We start from the raw sequence: 22,855 nt of genomic DNA, 5'->3' as shown, positions 1-22,855 counted from the left end.
TCATGGCCTACTTATTTCCGGAAGTACTTGTACAAGGTCACTTTGATAACTTAGTTCATATAATGGGATTCTGTTTCTAGTCCAGTAAATGTAATTTATGCCTGTGCATTTCTATTACTTTTTAATTGCCTTTTTTTCTCCCCTCCCCTATCCCTGAGGCCTATGTTTGTTTATAGATTTATTTAATTGTATGTGACTGTTTTCCTGAGCCATGTTTTTAGGTGATGTACTGCCTTGAGATGACACCAGGTAATTGTGTCTTGAGGAGTGAGGCGTAGAGGAGAAAACTTGGGAATTGGTAGATACTTAGGGTACTTACGGAGAGGAGAGGCCAGGGACCAAGGGGAACGATGGGGAGGGGGGATGTATGAAATTATCCAAGAATGGTTTGCTAGAGCAGTGTTTACAATGTTTGGTCAAAATGGTCAAAGAATACAAAATTTCCTTTAGTTACGCCCTGATTCTTTACTGTCCCTCCCTTTGTTGTTATCAAATAGATTGCGTGTTGAGTGGCAGGTGCTAGAGATACAGACGTGAGTATGGCCCATTCTGCCCAGGAGTCCTCAGTGTGTCAGACCTGTTATCACACCGTGTGCTAAGTCAGATAAATGTCAGTGAAGCGGTATTAACAGCAAGAGGGAAGTCATTAAAGCAGCCCAACCCCGTGGGGTAGTGGGGTGGGAGGAAGAGGTGGTGCCAGGGCCATTGGCTCCTTTTTTTGTTGTTGTTTTGCTCTGTTGCCCAGGCTGGAGTGCAGTGGTGCAATCTCTGCCCACTGCGGTCTCTGCCTCCTGGGTTCGTGCCTCGGCCTCCCTAGTAGCTGGGATTATAGGCAAGAGCCTCCACACCTGGCTAATTTGGGGCTATTGGCTCTTTTGTTTTTTCTGTTGATAGCCCAGAATGGAAGCTATAGACTCCAAGAAAAAGACCTCGTTACTAATGATAATTCTCACTGCTGGACTCTCCAGTCCCCTGGGACTCCTGGTAGTAATCCCAGCGTTCTCCCTCAGGGTGGCCTTGGGCTAGGCTCTTTCTCCCTGTGCCTTGTTCTCCTTTGCTTTAAAAGGGGTATTAGAGTGGATGGTCTATAAGGCTCTGGGAAAGAAATTCTTGGAGCTTCTTTCTGGTAATGAAATTGGGTCACAATCTGTGTATGAATTCATGTGCATGTTGTTGAAAAAACAAGTAAAAGAATGAGGTAAGCCAGGCGTGGCGGCACACTTGTAGACCCAGCTACAAGCTAGTGGCTGAGGTGAGAGAATCACTTGAGCCCAGGAGCTCAAGACCAGACGGGGCAAAAGAGAACTCAGGCAGACCCTTTACCCACACCCCCTCAAAACACACACACCACGAGTGAGATGGTTCAGTTGGTGGCCAACGCTGGTTCTTTGATCCCTTTTCTGTCACAGGCTCTTCTCTCAGAGCCAGGAGAGCTGGGGTCTGGGCCGGCCCGGTGCTACTGTCTCAACCTGTGGCAGGCTGTGAATGTGTGCTGGTCTCCCTTCACTTCAGGCTGCGATACAGGAGGGAAAGAGGCAGATTTTCTCCACCTGTAGCCAGTTCTGACAGAGGTTTTTAAGCCCCGGCAGTCTCTCATCCTTTCCTATGAATAACTAATCAAAACTACTCATCACAAAACACATCTGTTGGGGATTCTGCCTATGGTGCAGAAGTGTTACCAGGCTGGGACCCCTGGATACGTGAAACCATTGAGTCGTTCCCAATGGGCCATTCTGTCTACATTGTTACTTTCTAATATCAATTTGAAAAAAAAAATTCGATTTCCCCTGGCTTTCCTTGGAATTCTTCACATCTTCCTGGGTGGGTATCCACAAATGCAATAATTTTGGTACCTTAATTATTTTTAAAAGTACAACTTTATTTGGAGATTCGCAATCCTCTTCAAGCAACAGTGTTGTGTGGTAGAAAATATAAGTGCTTAGGCCCAGGGTTGGGGCCAAAGTCCAAATGCTGGCTCCACCAGGATTAGCTCTGTGACCTCGAACTAATTGCCTCACATTTTTTAGCTTGTTGTGAATATTAAATGAGAGGAGAACATCCCAACATTAAAAATGGGCAAAGGGCATGGGGGATTAGGAGGACCAGAAGGAAGCATATGAAAAGAAGACGTCAATTAAAATAGGGAGGTGTTCTTTTTTTGGTAAAGATTAAAGGAGGACAGTGGCCAGGCACGGTGGCTCATGCCTGTAATCCCAGCACTTTGGCAGGTGGATTGTTAGAGCCCAAGAGTTCGAGACCAGCCTGGGCGACATGACAAAACCCTGTCTCCACAAAAAATACCAAAATTAGTTCTGGTGGTGTGCCTGTGGCTCCAGCTACTCAGGAGGCTGAAGACGGGGGGATTGATTGAGCCCAGGAGGTTGAGGCTGCCGAAAGCTGTGATTGTGCCACTGCACTTTAGCCTGGGCAACAGAGCAGGACCCTGTCCCCCAGTCCCACCCCCCCAGATTTGATAAGGCAGACCACATATACCTATATTTTGTCAGAGGTGTGTTAGCAATCTGATGATAGCAGACCAACCACTCGGATCATGCTCTTTTTTCCTCCTGTGAACTGAATCTGCTTTATAGAAATTAAGTCTTCGGGACAACAAAGCCGACTAAATTTGTAATCATGGACATCCAACTTGGAGTTCTTCCTTATTCTCTTATTTCTTGTTCCTGTGTGTTGTGGTCAGTTTTCCATTTTAAGTTGAGGGGATGTGAAGGAAAACACATTTCCTCCAGTCCATCCGGCAGCAGCATTTGTTCACTTAGCTGCAGCTTCACGTATCCTCTTCCTAGCAGACCTCACCACACCGTCCCCGAACCAGCCTGCCCCTAAAATGGCTGTGTCGATCTCTGCCTGCAAACACTCTGTGCTCCGACCCCATCTCTTGCCTGCCCTGCTTCTCCCTACATTTCTGAAATTTGCCCTTTTATAACCTCTGCTCGGGTCCTGCCTTGTCCCCTGATGTTGACTAACGGGCTGTCATGTATTTATTGCCTCTGCCAATTTAGTGTACAGGACCCATGTTTTATACTCCCTTTTCCCCAAACTCCAGACTTAAATAAAAATCTTTGTAGTTAGAGATGACTCTGGGTTGATGATGTAGAGATCTATAACTTGTACCAGTTTTTAAGTATTGCCTTTCCGCTCCAAATTCACCCTCAATTGCCTGATCTCTGAAAATGGATCTGGGCTCTTTAGTTTTTTCTTTTGCCCTTTGTAAGTAGAGGTCTCTGAAGGGGACCTTGTAGGAAAAAGGGATTTTCCTTCCTGATTTCATGTATGTGCATGTTTTCCCTGTACTCCTCTATTCCTGCAGGGCACACCTTTCTCCAGCATTTGCTGCCCTTTTTCCTAATCCCTGGCATCAGTGGTGGGACCAGGAGCCTAAGACTAGGTAGATAGACCTCATGCAGCCCAGATCATTGCTCACTTCAGCGTCTCAGCCCCCATTTGTGCACCCCAACTCCCCTGGTGCCGGCCATCTAGTGAGCTAGCCACCTGATCTTTGTCCTGAGCACAACCCTAAGCTGCTCTTGCCCAGGGTATACATTGACGTGCTAAACTTCTACAGAGGGGGGCCTCTTTACTCCCAGGTCCAGCAGCACTTGACTCCCTGTGTGTGCCCTCCTTACTTCTGCCTGTTTGACTGTCTACATCCAGCCTTGCTTCCCTGCACCCTAGAAGGTTGCCCCTCCTTCTTGGTGACTGGATGATCTCTGGCCTAGGTACCCAGGAAATTTTCTGCCAAATATACTTTCTTCTGGGCACTCTCCACGATCAAGATCTTCACACCGCACCACCACTACACTCCAGCACTGGTACCTGAGAGTCACCCAGCATTTGCTAAAAGAACAGATACTTTGGTCATCTAGACAAGTTTACAGTGAATGTTCAGGAGAAACCAGATTAATTAAATATATACACCCTTTCTCCTAAGAGATGACAATGGAAAAAATCACAAACTCAAAAACCCCCTGCCCTACTTTTGGGAGTTATTTTTGATCTGTTCCAGGGCATCCTTTAGATTATTATTCCATCTTTATAATTACTCAGGTATCATATTTTTTTTGTATTAAACTTCTCTTGCTTAGAATAACATCTGGTTTCTGCCTGCTGGTTGGACCCAGACTGAAAAACAGCTCACCTAAGCAAGCAGAAGGATGAATCAGAGTTTAGAGATGTCTCTGAGGGCTCACTGAGAGCTTGCCAGAGTACAGTTGCTTATACAAAGGTCCTAGAGGTTGGAGTGGAAGCATCTGCCTAGCTACCTACAAGCTTTTACAAGGGCTTCCAAACACATTAAGATCCTAGGAAGGGACTACTTGCATTGCAGCATTTCTTTTCTAAAATGACTTCAGCTGGGGCAACATGAAGAGACCTCATCTCTACAAAAAATTTTTTAAAAATTAGTTGAGTGTGGTGGAGAATCCCAGCTACTCAAGAGGCTGAAGTGGAAGGATCACTTGGGCCTAGGAAGTTGAGGATTCTGTGAGCTGTGATTGTGCTACTGTAGTCTAGCCTGGGTGACAGAGCAGAGACCCTGTCAACAAAAGACAGAGTGGAGACAATGAACAAAACATGATTGTCTCACCTTAGGTAAGTAGATGGCCCCAGGCTGCAAATCTGTACTAGGGATTTTCTGCTAGACATGGTTATCATGACTGTCATGCCCTTATCGTAACAATTGCTGGAGGTCCATCCCTCTCCAGGAAGGAGGTAGAGTTACCCCATTTTGGGATAGGGTCCAGGAAGGATAATTTGGGTCTGCTGCAGAGGAAGGATGGCACCCTCACCTGGAAGCACTGCTGAATCCCACACATCTGCACTGCTGCACACCCATATGTCTGCTGCCTTTGGTGGTCTGGGGCTGACTGTGGGAAATGAGGGGGTGGCTGTACTTCTCACCCCAGTTTACCTCTTCACATCTTGCCCCCACCCTCTCACATCTAACATGGAGTCAGCACTGCTGAAATTCTTATCTCCCCTAAGTCTAGAAAGTTATTTAAATTTTTCTGTTATCCTTTAGTTCTTAATAAGTGAGACAGGTTTCTATAAATAAGTTTGTAATTCACCAGCACACATGTGATTTTTTTCCATTGTCATCTCTTAGGAGAAAGGGTGTATATATTTAATTAATCTGGTTTCTCCTGAACATTCGCTGTAAACTTGTCTAGATGACCAAAGTATCTGTTCTTTTAGCAAATGCTGGGTGACTCTCAGGTACCAGTGCTGGAGTGTAGTGGTGGTGCGGTGTGAAGACCTTGATCGTGGAGGGTGCCCAGGCAGAGGCATCTTGACCAGGAACAGAAAGCCTGACTGCTGAGCAGTGAGGCTGGTGTTTAGGCTGGGGCATACCCTTGGGCAGGACCTCTCTTAGAAGAGAGGAAGAAGTGAGGAGGCCCTGAGTTTAAGCTCTGGGAATGGAGAAGAAAGGAGTTCTAGAAGACAACAGACACGTAACTAGAGTTAGGCTCTGAGGGAGCAGTAGCATATTGGTGGTGGTCTGACGGTACTAGGGGAACAGTATGAGCAGGGAAGGGATGTCCATGGGACAGAAGACTTGGGAAATAGGACATATTTGAGCATAATGGGAAATGAGGCTGGAGGCTATTGCAGGCTCTGATGGAATAGAGGAGAGATGAAGAGGGAGTAGGAACACAGGACCTGGCTCCTGGCTGAATGTACAGAGCAGGAAGTAACTCAAGGTAATGTGGGGTTTTCCCCATGTGCCTGTGAACTTGATCAATTGCACACAGGGGCCCCAGGAAGGACTCCACAAGCCATGTGGAAGCCACTGTCTGGAGTTAAATGGGTTGACCTGTGAATCCTCCTTTTGGAGGTGATGCTCATGGCATTGGATGGATGAGTTTGTACAGAGAAGACCTGCTAAAGAGATAGGGAAGGACAGAACTAGAGAAAAGTGCTTCATTTAGGGTTTGGTGGAGAAAGCAGACCCCTGAAGAGCTGTTGGAGGTTATATCATCCCATTTCCCAAAGGAGGAGAGGGAGGCTTAGAGAAGGCAGGTAACTTGTCTAAGGTCACACAGCCAGTAGGTAGCATAACCACAATTTAACCTTGGTCCTCTCACTCCAGATGCCAAACTGGCTTTCCAGTCTGAAAATGGATCTTGGACATCTCCATCCTCAAACATCTGCTACCCTTATTTTTACATAGTCTTTCCACTGAGGACCTAAAACCCTTTTCAGTTTTACTAAAGGCAGGGCAGGATGGCCTCTGGGAGGGTTAATTCCCCTCTCCTTTTTTTCCCCCAAAAGTTCTGTGTGTATTTATTTGGAGAATACATCTAGTGGCTATTTTTATTTGAAATGTTGAATATCATTTGAAAAAATGGGCCACAGTGGGCTTTTGGGGGTTTGTAATCAGTGGGGACCTGAATATGTCCTGCCAGGTGCTTTGATCTGCCACCTGTGGGACTGTGTAGGTGAGTATAGATTCATTTTAAATACTTTTTCCTTTTAATTTTGAACATGAAGTCTTAAAGTAATGGCTGGGAACCAAATTCCTTAAATCTAGCTGATGGCTGTTCTGTGACAGACTGGAGAGCAGAGGCAGATGGATCATCTTAGCTTCGTGCCAGCCTCTCGGTGAGGGAGTGTGGGGAGTCCTGGGGCTCCCTTATCCTGGCCCTGGTGAGAACCCAGGCAAGGCCTCTTTCCCCAATCAAGGAACAAGCTGTAGGTGTGGCCCAGCTCTTCTGGTCCCACTGAGCTGCTCCACTCACACCCTTATCACCCCACCATCTGCCAGCAGTCCTGGGAGCTGTTCTCTCTCCTAGAGCCACTTAGCTGCAAACTGTCTGTCTCTGTTTATCTGAGCAGAACCTGAAAAGGGCTGGCAAGGACCAGGCAACAGATGGGACAGCCAGGGTGGTGAGGACTTAGGTAAACCACTCTTGCCAGACTCCTGTAGGGCAAGGGTAGGCAAAGGGCAGACTGAACATGCTCCTTTGGCCTCGCGGTGTGGCAGGGGGCTTGGGCTCTTACTCCCCGAGGATTCATGTGTCCTGTTTGAGCAGGAAAAGTGTGCAGAAACCAGGATGCCCCCTAGACATGGAGGCTGCTAGCCCAGAGGCTCCTGGGGTCCAGTCGGAAGCTTGGATTTCCAGCCCCTTTCTCTCAGCCTGATTGGGTGGGGGTGAGTGGTCATTTTATTTCATGGTTGAAAGGAGGTCTTGCTGTTCTTTCACCTTTCATCTTGGTAGCTGGGGAAAGTGCAGGGCAGTGTTGGCACAGGTCTTGAGTCTGGCTGTGACGTATTGCTCATTCTGTCCCCGGCTAGTTACTGTCGGGCATCTCTAACTCGCCTGAGCCTGTTGTGGGGTGGGTGGGTGGGGAGCAGGTCACACCCTGCCTGAGTTCTGGGAGAGAGTCCTTGTGGCTGTTGGTGGCCACATTCATGTGTTTTCTGTGCTTGTAGTGCTTGTAGGCCTCTCAGAATTGAAGGGAACCTTTTTAGGGTCATCGGGCTCCGCGATTCCCAGTCTAGTGTCCATGGATGAAACATTGGAATTGTTTCCGTGTTTGAGTCCTAGGGAAAATAGCCTGCGTGGGCTAGAAGGTATTGAAGACTTTTGCCTTGGCCAGAGTTAAACCAATTGAAGGTCATCTCGGATGGGTGGGAGGGAGGCCTGGGGGAGGAGGGATCATAGCTTCTGAATTTTTTTTTCTTTTTAAGAGATAGAGTCTCACTGTGTCACTCAGCCTGGAGTACAGTGGTGCAATCTTGGCTCACTGCAGACTGGATCTTCTGGGCTCAATAGTCCTCCCACCTCAGCCTCCTGAGTAGCTGGGACCTCAGGTGCCTGCCACTACGCCCAGCTGTTTTTTTTTTGTTGTTGTTATTTAGACATGGGGTCTTGCTATGTTGCCAAGTTTGGTCTTGAACTCCTGGGCTCAAACAGTTCTCTCACCTTGGCTTCCTAAAATGTTGGGATTACAGGTGTGAGCCATGGCACCCAGCCCATAGCTTCTGAGAGAGATGAATGGGGGCGCATTTGCCCAGAGCCTAGCCTGTAGAGTCGCTAACCTTACTTAGGATAGCACACTGCCTCCCATATCTGATTCTTGACTCAGTAGTTTTGTGGGTTAAAATGTATAAATATAGAGCTTTTAAAAAAAATTGCCGCTTTAAGAAGATTAACCATGGAAAATAAGACCAAATCCCTTCAGTTCCTGCAGTCCTAACTCTGGCAGCAACGTTTGCTTGCATGATTGCATAATGGTTGAAAAGTTGCATGCTGGCGCTATCATTGCCTGGGTTTGAGTCCTGGCTCTACCATTTAGCAGCTGTGTGACGACGGAGAGGTTCAGTCACCACCCCTTATCCCATGCCTCAGTGAAATAAGCCATGGGAATAAGAGTATCTGCCTCACAGAATTGCTGGTACCTGGTACATATTTGTTAAGGCAGGTGCATTCATGTTTTACTGTCACATGTAGGAGCCCTTAGGAGGCAGCACAGGCACAAGGGAAGGTGTGCAGGTAGTAGGGATGGGTGTTGTGACAGAGCCTGTGTGCAGCACTGCAGGGGTCGAATACAGTGAGGCAGTATCTGGGACTGCAGCTGAGGCACAGGTCTGGGGTGGGCTGTGGAACTGGGAGCCCCGCACGGGGCTGTGTGCTGGGTCCCGCTCCCCAGCGTGTGGAAGAGGCTGCTTCCAGGGCAGACGGTTGGGCAGCATTAAAGGATGTGAAAACGGCTTCTCATTTCACCACCCTGAGTTAACCCGCTTTGTTTCTGTGTGGTGTTTTATCTAGATTGTCACATAGTTTCAGCATCACGTCTGTACGGCTTTGTAATCCATTTTTCAGCTAAGGTTTTCTCACTTATACTGTCTTTCTAAATATTTTAATTTCTTGGCCTGGTGCGGTGGCTCACGCCTGTAATCCTAGCACTTTAGGAGGCCGAGGTGGGTGGATCACCTGAGATCAGGAGTTCAAGACCAGTCTGGCCATCATGGTGAAACTCCATCTTGAAATATATATCTTTTAATTTCTTTAAAGAATACCAAATGAAGTGTTTTAGAAGTTTCAAAACTGTTCTGTCCCTGTTGGGGACAAGGTAAAAAGCTAAGGTCGCTTTTTGTTTATATATGGGGTTTACTCTTATTTCTGTTACAACAAAAAGTCTGTGTTTCACAGCGAGAGTTTATAACATCTTTCCCCAGCTTTGGGGTAAGTTTTCTCACTCAGATTCTTCTTACGCAATGTAACTTCCTGCTGAAAAAAGGACATTGGAATTGGGTTTTCTGTCTGTGATGGGAATATTTAGTCAGAGATTTAGAGAGCTTTTTCCCACAGATATTTTTATGGGGGTCACTGCTTTATCCTCCCTTCCATGAACTTGGCGTTGTTCTAAGAGTTTACTAGAAGCTGAGTTCTCATGCGAGACACTGTGCCCAGGCCACAAGTGCACGATGACATTTAACCTTGATGGAAATGTGCAATTGAGAATCTTGTTTTTTCCACCCTTCCCCTTCAGAGTGGCTTGAAAGAAATATCCTCTAGCAAGTAATGGGAAGAGTTGCCTCCAACTGAGTCTTTGGGAATCTGAAGTTTTTTTTTACAAGAAAGGCTGGTCTGTTTCCTGAGGGGGGCTGGGAGCTCGTAGATGCCCCCTTTTCCCTTTCTTTGGAGCTTCTTGGTAACTATCAAGGTACCATGACCCAATGCCATAGTCAGCCTGTGGGACTTCACTGTTGACCTGGACCAGGTAACTAGAATGTGGTTGAACCTCGTAGAATAAAGAAGAGATCCAGAGAGCCCTGGATTGGGAGCCAGAAGGCGGTCTTGTCTGAGCCTTGTCACTCAACTCTTCCGTAATATTCAGGCAAATCATCAGTCGCCTCTGAGCTTCCATTTTCTCCTAGTAAAGTGGCATCCTGTCAGCTGCAAATGAGAAATGAGCAGGAAAATGCTCTGCAGGTCGGAGGCCTTTAGCACTAAAATGTAAGGTGAGGGTGCTGTTCCTGGGAAGGCCACTAGGCCCTGTGTCTTGGGCCAAGGTGATATGAGAACTGTACCTTGGTGTGACCTTGATTGAGGAAATAAAACCCTGAATTGTATCAGGTGAAGTTGGAAATCTTGCCAGGGTCAGCAAGCTTATTCTCAGAGCATCCTCAAAAGAAGGATTGGTGCTTTCCGTGCCAGAGCTTCAAGTGGCTGTGGCTAGATTCCAGTTATTTGTGGCCTCCCCCATAACCTAGATGTCCTGTATCTTTCCTAGGAGAATTAGCTCTGGAAGTTCACCACCCCCTATGTAAAGTACCGTGCTTCCCTTTTTTTCTTGCCTAAACTGTCCTCTTTTACTCTAGAAAGTTTGGTAAAGGTCTGTTCATGTTTAAATTCCTTTATTGAGTTATTTTCGCTGGGTATGTGCTGTTTTTTCCTGAGCAGTCTCCCTCTGTTGCCCAGGCTGGAGTGCAGTGGCATGATCTCTCACTGCAACTTCAGCCTCCCGAGTAGCTGGGACTACAGGTGTACCACCATGCCCAGCTAATTTTTTGTATTTTTAGTAGAGGCAAGGTTTTGTTTTGTTGGCCAGCCTGGTCTCAAACTCCTGGCCTCAAGTGATCTGCCTGCCCTGGCCTGCCAAAGTGCTGGGTTTACAAGCATGAGTCACTGCACCCGGCCCCTTTGTAAATCTTTTTCCTCATTGTAGTTTGTCACCATCATCACACACTTTCTGTTGCCTGTCGTCCAGCCTAGGAAGGGCCTGAGACTTAGTGATAGCAGTACTGGGTCAAGAGCTTACTTTATTTAGCATTAGGAGAATTGTCCAAAGTTAGAGAGAACCTTTTATGTTTGAGAAGTATTTGTCTCTTACTGTCTCAAATCTGGAAGTCAAAAAAAGCACTTAAATGTGTCTGTGATTTATTGTCTAAAAAGTGGACTATTATTGGCCCACTGCAGTGGCTCTCGCCTGTAATCCCAGCACTTTGGAGGCTGAGGTGGGTGGATCACAAGGTCAGGAGTTTGAGACTAGCTTGGCCAACGTAGTGAAACCCCATCTCTAGTAAAGATACAAAAAATTAGCCAGGCATGGTGACACGCACCTGTAATTCCAGCTACTTGGGAGGCTGAGGCAGGAGAATCGCTTGAACCTGGGAGATGGAGGTTGCAGTGAGCCAAGATCACAGTGTTAGACTCCAGGCTAGGCGAGACTCTGTCTCAAAAAATAAAAAGTTGACTATTACTTATCTTGCACTCAAGTGTCCACTTGAGTTCTCTTGCTCTTGCAAGTTAGGCCCATAGCAAAGAGGTTTAGGTTGCAAAAGATGTCTCAGGCCCAGACCTTTAGTGAGCTCACAAGGTTTGCTCAAAAGCTCTTTTTGAGGCTGGCATGGTGGCTCACACCTGTAATCCTAGCACTTTGGGAGGCTGAGGCGGGCAGATCACAAGGTCAAGAGATCGAGGCCAGCCTGGCCAACATGGTGAAACCCTGTCTGTACTTAAAAAAAAAAAAAAATCAAGTGGGCATGGTGGTATGTGCCTGTAGTCCAGATAGCTTGAACCCAGGAGTTTGAGACCAGCCTGGGAAACATGGCAAAACCTCGTCTCTACAAAAAATGCAAAAATTAGCCAGGTGTGTAGTCCTAGCTACTAGGGAGGCTTAGGTGGGAGGATCGCTTGAGCCTGGAAGGTCAAGGCTGCAGTGAGCCACCCACTCCAGCCTGGGTGACTGAGACCCTGTCTCAAAAAACAAACCAGAACAATTCACTGAGACCATGATATTATGGTAAAGAAAGCATTTAATTGACTTGAGGCTGGCCATGTGTGAGAACTGGAGTTATCACTCAAATCTCCAAAGATACAAGGTTAAGTTTTTCAAGAGTAATTTCATGGGTAGGGGACCAGGGAATGGGTGCTGCTGATTGGCCACAGATGCAATCAAAGCTGTTTGCTGAGTCTGTGGGGGTGGTGGGTCAAGGGGAGTCATGAGTCTGGATGGGGCAAGTCTGAAAAACATCTCAAAAGACCAATCTTAGGTTCTGTAATAGTGGTGTTCTGTAATTACAGGAGTACTTGGGGAAGTTGAAGATCTTGTGGCCTCTGGCCATGTGACTGCTGAGGAGTAAGGAATTATAAAAATTGTGCTTACATTTTAGCAGAATTCAGGTCCCTCTCATAATCCTAATCTTGTGACCTTTCACTAGCCTCAGCCCCCTGAACAAGGAAGGGATCTGTTCTATGGAGGGACTGTTGTCATCTTGGCTTCCAAGTTAAACTGTAAACTAAATTCCTCCCGTGGTTAGCTTGGCCTATGCCCAGGAATGAGTGGAGACAGCCAGCCTGTGGTGGTAGAAGCAAGATGGAGTCAGCTATGCTAGATTTCTTACTGTACATAAGGTTTGCAAAAGCGGTTTCAGCAGTAGTAAATACAAGAAACCAGATTAAGATCTACTAGACAGATCTTTAGAGACACACATGTGTAGCTTGTGAATTCCTATTGATCTCATCTGAGCTGTCCAACATGTAATAGTTTTACAGTATTCGCAGCATGACAAGTATTATTTTACCTTAGTACTGTTTGGTAGAAAGTGAACTTTAAAATCCTCTTTTAAAAAGCAAATACTAGATTAAAATAGTCACGAAACTTGTTTTTAGAGGTTGGAGAAGTGTGGCTACCTTTTGGCATGGAATAGTCTTGAAATCTGTTTGCCTTGGCTGGTATTCCAGTGTGCCTTCATTTCTTTAAATGTTGTACCTTCTCAGGTATAAAATGGGAATGAGTATAGTACCTAAGGGTAAATTCCCAGTTGAATTAACCTGATAAGAAAATCCTCAGCTCTTTATAGAACATTGCCATTCCACTTTTTTGGGCTGTCTTTTAATGTCAAGTTGGTTTAAATGTTTGTTCTTGTATAGGTCATCCATGTCAATAGTGTTAGAACCTTGGAATTATCCTCAGCAAACCGTCTCATTACTCATTCTTTATGCTTCCATTGCCCATAGCCTGAAATCCTTTGATATTTCACTAAAATGTCATTTGTATTTCCCTTTTTCTTTTTGCTACAAATAATAAGAGATCTTAAGTATACAGTTTAGGGTGTTTTTTTATTGTACTTTAGGTTGTGGGGTACATGTGCAGATCATGCAGGATTGTTGCATAGGTACATACGTGGCAAGGTGGTTTGCTGCCTCCATCCCCCATCACCAATATATGTCATTTCTCCCCATGTTATCCTTCCCTACCCTCCCTGCCCGCCCCTGCTGTCCCTCCCGTATTCCCACTCAACAGACCCCAGTGTGTGATGCTCCCCTCCCTGTGTCCATGTGTTCTCGTTGTTCAGTACAGTTTAGGCTTTGACAAATACACATCCATGAAACCTTCATCAGGATCAAATCCTACATAGAACATTTCTGTACCCCAGGAAGTTTCCTCCTATCCTTCTCTAAACCCACCACTTCCATCACTTTAGATTTCTAGAACCTAGATTAGTTTTGCCTGTTCTTGAAGTTAATATAAATGGAAAGTTGGGTCTGGCTTTCATTCACAGTGAAATGTTGTTGCTTGTCACAATAGTTTTCCTTTTTATTGCTGAGGGTATACCATTGTCTGCAGATGACAACGGTTCTGTTGATGATACTTAGGCTGTTGCCAGTTTTTGGCAATTGGGATAAAGCTGTCCTGAGTCCGCTTTCATTTTCTCTCTCTGAGATGCCATGTGGTTCGTGTCTCCTGCTTCCTAGCCCTGTGACCCTGGGCAAGTGTCTTAATCTCTCTGCTTTGGTTTCCTCATCTGTGAAATGGCGGGTCGGAAAATAATTCAGGGTTGGGACTAGCGTTAAAAAACAAAAAATGAAATAGGGTCAGACATGATGGCTCAGGCCTCCAATCCCAGCACTTTGGGAGTGGGAGGCGGGAGAGTTATTACCTGAGATCGGGAGTTCGAGCCCAGCCTGGGCAACATAACAAGTCCCTGTTTCTACAGAAGAGAAATTTAGAGTGAATGACATGGAACTGCATACAGTGCATCACACACATGTAAATATAGGAGTGTGTGTGTGTGTGTGTGTGTGTGTGTGTACTAAACACTGCATAAAATGTATTTGTTATGACTTAGATAAATCGGTTTACCAAGCAATGTATGTGCCTTTGTAAGCAAGGAAGTTGAACTCTCCTGAGGTTATTTAGTAATAGGTATTTCTAGCCTCTGCATGTCTAAAACAATTATTTACCTAGTGCTTGCTGTGAGCCAGGCACTATTTTAAAAGCTTGCCATGTAACATCATATACCCCTCACAACCATCCTTTGAAGTGGGCATGATTCCCATTTTATATATGGAGAAACTGAGACATGGACTATTGTACTTGCCCATGGTCGGAAAGCTAGAAAGGAAGGGCCATGATTTGAACTTAGGCAGTGCATGTCTAGAGTCTTTGCTGTAAACCACTATTCCTGGGGAGATGAGTAAAATAAATTGTATGTGCAAATGCAAATTGATAATTAATTGATACAGTACTTCACCCCTTTATTCCAGATATGAGAAATGAGTGTTGGACGTCGAAGAGTAAAGTTGTTGGGTATCCTGATGATGGTAAATGTCTTCATTTATTTGATTGTGGAAGTCTCCAAAAGCAGTAGCCAAGACAAAAATGGAAAAGGAGAAGTAATAATACCTAAAGAGAAGTTCTGGAAGATATCTACCCCTCCCGAAGCATACTGGAACCGAGAGCAAGAGAAACTGAACCGGCAGTACAACCCCATCCTGAGCATGCTGGCCAACCAGACGGGGGAGGCGGGCAGGCTCTCCAATGTAAGCCATCTGAACTACTGCGAACCTGACCTGAGGGTCACATCTGTGGTTACGGGTTTTAACAACTTGCCGGACAGATTTAAAGACTTTCTGCTGTATTTGAGATGCCGCAATTATTCACTGCTTATAGATCAGCCAGAAAAGTGTGCAAAGAAACCCTTCTTGTTGCTGGCGATTAAGTCCCTCACTCCACACTTTGCCAGAAGGCAAGCCATTCGGGAATCCTGGGGCCAAGAAAGCAAAGCAGGGAACCAAACGGTGGTGCGAGTCTTCCTGCTGGGCCAGACACCCCCAGAGGACAACCACCCCGACCTTTCAGATATGCTGAAATTTGAGAGTGAGAAGCACCAAGACATTCTTATGTGGAACTACAGAGACACTTTCTTCAACTTGTCTCTGAAGGAAGTGCTGTTTCTCAGGTGGGTAAGTACTTCCTGCCCAGACACTGAGTTTGTTTTCAAGGGCGATGACGATGTTTTTGTGAACACCCATCACATCCTGAATTACTTGAATAGCTTATCCAAGAGCAAAGCCAAAGATCTGTTTATAGGTGATGTGATCCACAATGCTGGACCTCATCGGGATAAGAAGCTGAAGTACTACATCCCAGAAGTTGTTTACTCCGGCCTCTACCCGCCCTATGCAGGGGGAGGGGGGTTCCTCTACTCTGGCCACCTGGCACGGAGGCTGTACCATATCACTGACCAGGTCCATCTCTACCCCATTGATGACGTTTATACTGGAATGTGCCTTCAGAAACTCGGCCTCGTTCCAGAGAAACACAAAGGCTTTAGGACATTTGATATTGAGGAGAAAAACAAGAATAACATCTGTTCCTACGTAGATCTGATGTTAGTACATAGTAGAAAACCTCAAGAGATGATTGATATTTGGTCTCAGTTGCAGAGTGCTCATTTAAAATGCTAAAATATATACAAACTCAATTTTGCATAGAAAGGCGTATTTTGAATAGTTCCCATGTTCTCACATTAGAGCAATTTCTATATTAAACCATGAAAATTGCCTTTATGAGTGGCCTCTAACCCCTTCAATTTGGTACTTCAGTGAAGAGGGAAAGCGAAAGATGGTAATTTTTTTACGGGTGATATGGCAGAATGATTGGTTCTGATCTTACCGGCTAGTGGTCATTTTTAAAAACCTTGTCCCCTCTTATCTGAAATCATATTTCTGGAATTTTACCATTTTAAGTTATTTTTGTTTTACCCTCTTCTATAATATTCCTACTTCCCATAATAATGACTGATTTATCTGTAATTCAGGTGTTTATCAATCTATTGCCTACAAAGACTTTGTTAACGTGATCCGGTGGTTTTCGTGAAATGGAATTATGTTTATTTTTATGGGATTTGGATAAATTTTAAATTGTCTAGAAAACTGACACTTTAATTTTCAATTGTGGAATTCGCTTTTTCAATTGTGGAAATTTCCTGCTGCCCCAACAGTATTTTCTTGTGTTAATTAATTTTGTAAAATGAGAATCATTGTCTGACACTCATCTAATTTATCTTGTTGTGATCTTATGGTCATAATAAGGAGAAAGAGGGTTTAATTTTTCTTGTATTTGGTTTGCTGAGTCATATCATAACCTAATTTTAGTATTTGAAAATAATGAGTATGATTCCTTAATGGCCAACTGAAGATTGAATTGTCCAGAACAACCATACCGTGTTTGTGAATTTTCAATTTGGACCAGGAAAGCATATGTAACTTTTGAACTTGAGTGAAAAGATTGAAGTTGCAGACTTTTGCATAGGTGGTTTGTCATTTTAAAACTCCAGAATTTATTATTGCCATATTTTCACATGTTGCTTATACAAGATTATTATTCTGAGTAGTAATTGCTTCCCTGTCTATGTAGAAGTGCCTGTGTTTTTATTTATTGTTCAGATCAAAGACCAAAACATTTTCTTAAATATATTTTGTGTAATATTTTATTTGTATACAGTGTTGTTGAAATATTTAACTAGAGCATGGTATTTTAAATGTTAAGATGTAACATATGTTAAATAAAGCTGTTATTTTTGAATTTTAAAATTTGTTTTTTGGGGGTAAGAACTACTAGAGTTGATAAAATTCTGCCAAACTATTACTTATATGTACTATTGTGTAACATACTTTCTTGAAATATTTTTGTTTCTAGAATTGAAGGTTCTTATCAGATGGGATGCTGGGGACTATAAACAATGGAAATAAAGCCACTGTATTTTTAATTGTTTGTGTGATGTGTAATCTATGATCCTTGTTTCCCATATTTGATAACATTTTCCCTGAAAGAGGCCAGTTTTCACCAAGAAACCATTCCAGTAGTGTTGAACTATAACTGTCTCTCAGTGCGCCATCCATCTTTGGATTTAAAATCCCGAAAGTGCTTTACCATTTAAAGTCTTTAAATAAAAGTGAGAATGTATATATGCTTCCATTTTCAGTGAGTATAAATAATTAGGGAATGGTGTGGCATTGTAAAGATTGTGTTATCCTAAGCCATTTCTATTTTGGAGCTGGTGGCCAAGATGAAATACAGAGGCAGCCTTGACTACTCAATTTCCTTTCATAGACCCATGCTGAGAAGACACTACTAACGTCCAGTGGGAAACAAGTGGACAATTGATGAAGCTCAAAAAACAGAAGGATTAGTGTTGGAAAGAGCAAACAGTCTTCTCCTGTTTGGAATGTGGAAACCATTTCTAAAGTACGAGGACACAGGTTCTTGATTTGAGGTTGAAGACTGTTTTCAGCCTGGTCTTCCTGAAGGGTTCCTGGGGCCTGCATCTGACTTCTACTCCAGTGGCCGCTAGCACACCTCCCAGAGGGCCACACTGCCACATTACAGTTACAGAAGAGTAAAGTAAAGAAGCTCTGAGAACATTCACAGGTAATTGGGTCACATTTGCATTTGTCCATATAACCTGACCACGCGTTCTCAGGTAATAGGTTTCTTCTCTCAGAGGAATTTCAATTTTTTTCTTGTTAAGGATTCTTTTTCCCTGAGGTTTTAAGTCTCTTGTAGAGAAAGAAGAGATGGAGCAGGTTTTGAATCGGGTGTGAGAGGCCACTGGAGAGCCTTTTGTGAGCTTTCTGTCCATACGTGTGCTGCTGTTTGAATGTGAGTTCTTGGTGCTGATGACATTAGGATGAGATGATCTCTGGCCCTTCTTTATTTGGCAGAAGTTCTCATGCAGTGGCTGCCCAAGCCCACCACACTGGTCATTGCTGTCCTGTGAGATGGACCTCATGGGCTTTTCAGCAGAGCATATTAGGTTTTAGAGCTTTATGCATGCTTGGGCTCTGTTATGGTGCTGACCCTTAAGTCCAGGAAGGCCTCTCTTGGTGCCCACAATATGGGTTCTCACCTGATCCCCCATCTCATGGATGGAACTGCTGTAAGTCTAACTTATTCTTTGAGCACTGCTTAACAATTAGTTCTCAAGAGGAACTGGTGTTTTGGGCCTTTTTCTTGGCTATTCCCAAGTCGTGCTGATTTTGAGTTTGAAGGTCAAAAAGGCTGAAAAAGCATTGCCAGGGTTTGGACTATTCATAAACCCCATTCAGGGCCTTAAGAAACGGATGCAAGAGACAAGAATGGCTCGTTCCCATTCCTATCCTGGTTATATCCGTCTCCTTTCTCAGATGGTCAAGAGAGGCCGGAAAGAGCAGGAAGTTGGGGGGGAGTGCTTTGTTACATTTGTAAGTTGAGTCTGGAGTTAAAGACTCCCAAAGTGGGCCATCTCCTACTTGTCCACTTCTGATTGGTGGTGGTGCAGAATATTTGATATTCTGGGTCATCTTGACTTTCTCAGATGCAAAAAGAGAGGGTGGTTTTACTAATGCAAAGGATGACTTCACCCCGAGGAAAGCCGGAATGAATGAAGGCTTCACTTGGGCCAGAAGTTTAACTTCCCTATCATTTGCCTTCTGATGAAAAATGCCAGATGCAACAAAAATTCTTATTTTTGCCTAGAACAGGAAAATACATACTTTACATGCTGGGCTATTGAGATTATGAAATTACAGTATCTCATTTGGAGCTATGGAAAACAAAGATTATGAAATTAGGTTTTCCTTAATGTAAACCCCATGTGTTAGAAACATCTGCCAAATACTATCTTTTGAACTGAACTTTATTTGCATTAAAAAAACTGAAGTATTCTGACTCATGCAGTTCTTAAAGTAATGCAAGGGAAAAAAAGTTTTGCCCTTAGTATCATTATATCTTGAAAAGTACCTCATTCTTGAATGAGGCACTTTTGTCTTTAAAGAGCCCTAAAACACTTCTTTGCTCACATAATACGAATTACCATATTTGTTGTAATGTGCAATACTTTCCATACGCTACTAAAAACTGCCAATGTGATTTTTATCAATTGTGCCTCAATTACAGAAATATTAAAATGTGAACTATTACATCTTAGAGTAATTGAAATACAGCATGAGTCTTTAGGTATTTTTTTAAAACCTTAAATTGAAAGATGGAGTCCTGCTCAGGTGCATTTCCTGCTTCTGTCACTTTGACCTATGTTTATGAATTCTTATCCCAAGTAACCCTGGTGGCTTTTGAGCTTTGCCAGTCGCTTTCTTCTTGACTGTTGTGCATGGTGAAAGGGGATGTATTAACTGTGCTGAAGCAGTAAGAGTAGTTTTAATTTGTTTGTAATCTAGGGACTTATTTCTAAGTCAGGGACCTGGCAGTTGAAAAAGGTGTTTGCAGCTTCCCAACAGCTGCCCTGCACGGGATTGCGGGGTGGGCCTTTGTTGCTACTCAAGCAGTAAGCCACATGGAGAACTTGAATCTGAGTGTTAGCAAGGGCTGATCTCACCGCCTTGGAAACCTGCCATCTATGACTCGCCCTTTCCCAGCCTATCTTCAACTCACATCCTCTCTTCCTGCTCATCTCATCCAGCCCTTCCTGAAGCTGGCTTTCCTAGCTATTCTGCTGGTCACCAACTTCAGCCACCTCTTTAAAAAAAAAAAAAAAAAAAACTCAAGTACAAAATGAAAACCATTATTCTACCCTTGGTTTGGGTTTTTCCAGAAAACAGACTTTAAGACAAGGCTTCTAGCGCATGCAGGTTTTTTGGTGGAAGCGCAGGTACAGAGGTTGGCAGGAATTCACCCTTAGAAGGGAAGGCAGCAGATAAGGAGTGTGGGATTAGAGCTCAGTCCCACGGGGAATCTAGAGAACAGTGCAGAATACATGCCTCAAAATGCACCTGTCTGAAGTTTGAAGGAACTGAATTTTTTTTTTTTTGAGACGGAGTCTTGCTCTGTCCCCCAGGCTGGAGTGCAGTGGTGTAATCTCGGCCCATTCCAACCTCCACCTCCCAGGGTGAAGCGACTCTCCTGCCTCAGCCTCCGGGTAGCTGGGACAACAGGCACGTACCACCATATCCAGCTAATTTTTGTATTTTTAATAGAGACAGGATTTTGCCATGTTGGCCAGGCTGGTCTTGAACTCCTGACCTCAGGTGATCCACTGGCCTTGGCCTCCCAAGGTGCTGGGATTACAGGTATGAGCCACCGTGCCCGGCTTTAGTAGATTGTAGAATTCTGCTGCAACCATCACTCCATTACAAAGCCAATTTGGTTTTAAGTCATGATGATTCCACTAGCTCTCTAGAAATTTTTTATCTTGGCCATTTAAAAAAAGAAATCTCCAAAACAGGTTCTGTTCTCTGATTCCTCCTCTTTCCATAGGAGCCTGTTCTTCATGGATGCAAGGACTGTTTATAAGAAAATAAAGTCTTTTTTCCAATTCTTAATTAACTCAGGGATTAGGTGAGGGATTATTGTTCACCCTAATTCTTACGGAGAAGAACAAATACTAAGTGATTGTTGTCATTTAGTGAAGGACTGAACTGATTTGTAGAAGTTCCTAGGAGATGTTTCTTTTTCTGGGCTGTTTACCTGCAAGGCCACTCCTGCATTGGAAGGCTGGGTGAGGGTTACTGTGTGGATGTACGTCCTGGTTTCCTTTCAGGGGCTGACCTGGTGGGGTGGCAGGTAGACTTGACCCCAGATCTTGGAGCTGCCTTTCTTCCCTTTGCTCTGGGTCTGTTTTGGGGTGTTCTACTCAGCTACTTCAACTTGAACCCTATACATCCGCCTAGTTTAGGGAACATTCCTTAGCAGGTAAGCATCTGAGTTCATGCTCACCCAACTTGTGTGTTTGCGTGTGTGCATATGAATTTGGGAAGTTGGTGAAGCCAGCCCCCTTGTGTATCACCCCTTCTGCTTCCTCGAAGCTGGGAGCCTTTCCAAAGAAGCCTTCCTGTAACCCACATCTGCAGAAAAGCCTACACCTTTATGAAATTAGGTTTCCCTTAATGTTCAAAAAGGTGAAAAGGGTGCAGCTTTCTCCCCTTTATGTGCTGGGCTTCGGTTTCCTCTTCCAATTTGTCCATTCATTGGTGCCGGATGTTTCCCATCTTTCACAAAATGAATTTTTTCTCTTGGTGATACTGTCTTCGCTGCTAGTGCTGCCTTGGCTGCTTCATTATGTCATCTGTTATTTTAGTAAGGAAGGAGGCAAACACTTCTGACCATCCATTATTCTGACCTGGGAGCCCCCAGCATTTTAGATGTATTTATTTTTTTGTTTTGAGATGAATTCTCACTGTGTTGCCCAGGCTGGTGTGTAGTGGTGCGATCTCCGCTCACTGCAATGTCCACCTCCTGTGTTCAAGTGATCCTCATGCCTCAGCCTCTCAAGTAACTGGGACCACAGGTGTGCACCCCACACCCGGCTAATTTTTTTTTTTTTTTTTTTTTTGTATTTTAGTAAAGATGGGGTTTCACCGTGTTGGCCAGGCTGGTCTTGATCACCTGGCCTCCAGCCATCTGCCTGCCTTGGCCTCCCAAAGTGCTGGGATTACAGGTGTGAGCCACCACACCTGCCCTATTTATATTTTTTAAAGACAGGGTCTCACTGTCACCCAGGCTGGAGTGCAGCGACCCAATCATAGCTCACTGCAGCCTCAAGCTTCTGCGCTCAGGCAGCCCGCCCCTCCCACCCCCCCATCTCAACCTCCTGAGTAGCTGGGACACCAGGTGCGCACCCCTGTCCTGGGCGCCCCAGCATTTTTACTTCTCTTCCCTGATGAGGCCGTCACCACGTTGACTTCCCCAGCTGGAAATTTTCCTTCCTGCTGTGGATACGGCATCCTTGCTCAGGTTCTTGAGTTCCTGCCTGCAGGTGGCTGCTGAGTGCTGGGCCTGAGCCTCCCACAAAGCCCCACAGCCTCTTCTAGGTCTCTTCCTTGGCCTCCCCGCTCAATCCTCAGGGTTATCTCTGTGCGTGCCCTGCCCAAAATATTTCCGCCTCTTGTCCCTTTCTGAGTCAAGCCCACTCTTGAATCTACCTCCATGAAGGGGCTGTTGGCCCTTCATACCAAGAGAATCCTTCCAGCTTTACTCCTCACCCACCCCTGCTCCAGCGTCAGTGCCCTCGCCCCTCCCTTTCACCAGAGTCCGACTGTCCCCTCCCTTCAATCAGCTCCGCCTCTCCAGCACCCGCTGCCCCTGGTTGTGCAGGTCAGCCTGTCCGTGACGCTGGCATAGACTCTCGGGGTCCCCTTTGCCCATTCGTGTGCGCTTCTCAGCTTCAAACCCAGCAAGTCTCCTGCCCTATCCATAAATGGAGCCCCTTCCATTTCCTGGGGAAATGGGTTTCTTGTAGGCCCCAGGCCTGGGGGAGGTCCATTTTATGGTTTCTACGGTGTATTTTCCTGAGATTTAAAAGGATTGTCCACTGGGTGTGGTGGCTTACGCCTGTGGTCCCAGCACTTTAGGAGGCTGAGACGGGGATTGCTTTAAAACCAGCCCTGGTGACTTTGTGAGAACGAATCTCTATTGTAAAAAAATTAAAAGGACTGTCCCGTGGCTCCTGATCCTTTTAAGTGCTCTTAACTCTGGGGCAGGCCCTCAGCTCCCTTCCGAGTGGCTCTGGGTTGCCCAGGAGCGTGACAGAGGTGAGAATGCCCCTCATATCAAGACAAGAAAGTGAATATCTAAGCTCAGTCAGAGTGCATTCTACTTTGCTTGTCCT

General features: G+C 45.0%; 1 protein-coding gene across 2 annotated transcripts in view; it reads left to right on the top strand.

Moving 5' to 3' along the window:
* Positions 1-17,220, top strand: part of B3GNT2 (UDP-GlcNAc:betaGal beta-1,3-N-acetylglucosaminyltransferase 2) — a 30,014-nt gene extending 12,794 nt beyond the window's left edge. The window contains exons 2-3 of one of the 2 annotated variants that reach the window (XM_032292006.1): positions 3,329-3,406; positions 14,517-17,220. In XM_032292006.1, coding sequence (XP_032147897.1) covers positions 14,526-15,719 — 1,194 coding nt within the window. In that variant the 5' untranslated portion in view covers positions 3,329-3,406; positions 14,517-14,525 and the 3' untranslated portion in view covers positions 15,720-17,220. The remainder of the gene's footprint in view (positions 1-3,328; positions 3,407-14,516) is intronic. The other variant, XM_032292005.1, reaches the window with a different exon arrangement.
* The last annotated feature ends 5,635 nt before the right edge of the window (positions 17,221-22,855 follow it).

Source organism: Sapajus apella, unplaced genomic scaffold (genome assembly GCF_009761245.1).
Source record: "Sapajus apella isolate SASKATOON/1434 unplaced genomic scaffold, GSC_monkey_1.0 scaffold26, whole genome shotgun sequence".
NCBI classification, from domain to species: Eukaryota; Metazoa; Chordata; class Mammalia; order Primates; family Cebidae; genus Sapajus; species Sapajus apella.
The sequence above is the reverse complement of the archived record's forward strand: the minus strand, read 5'-3'. Positions and strand labels throughout refer to the sequence as shown.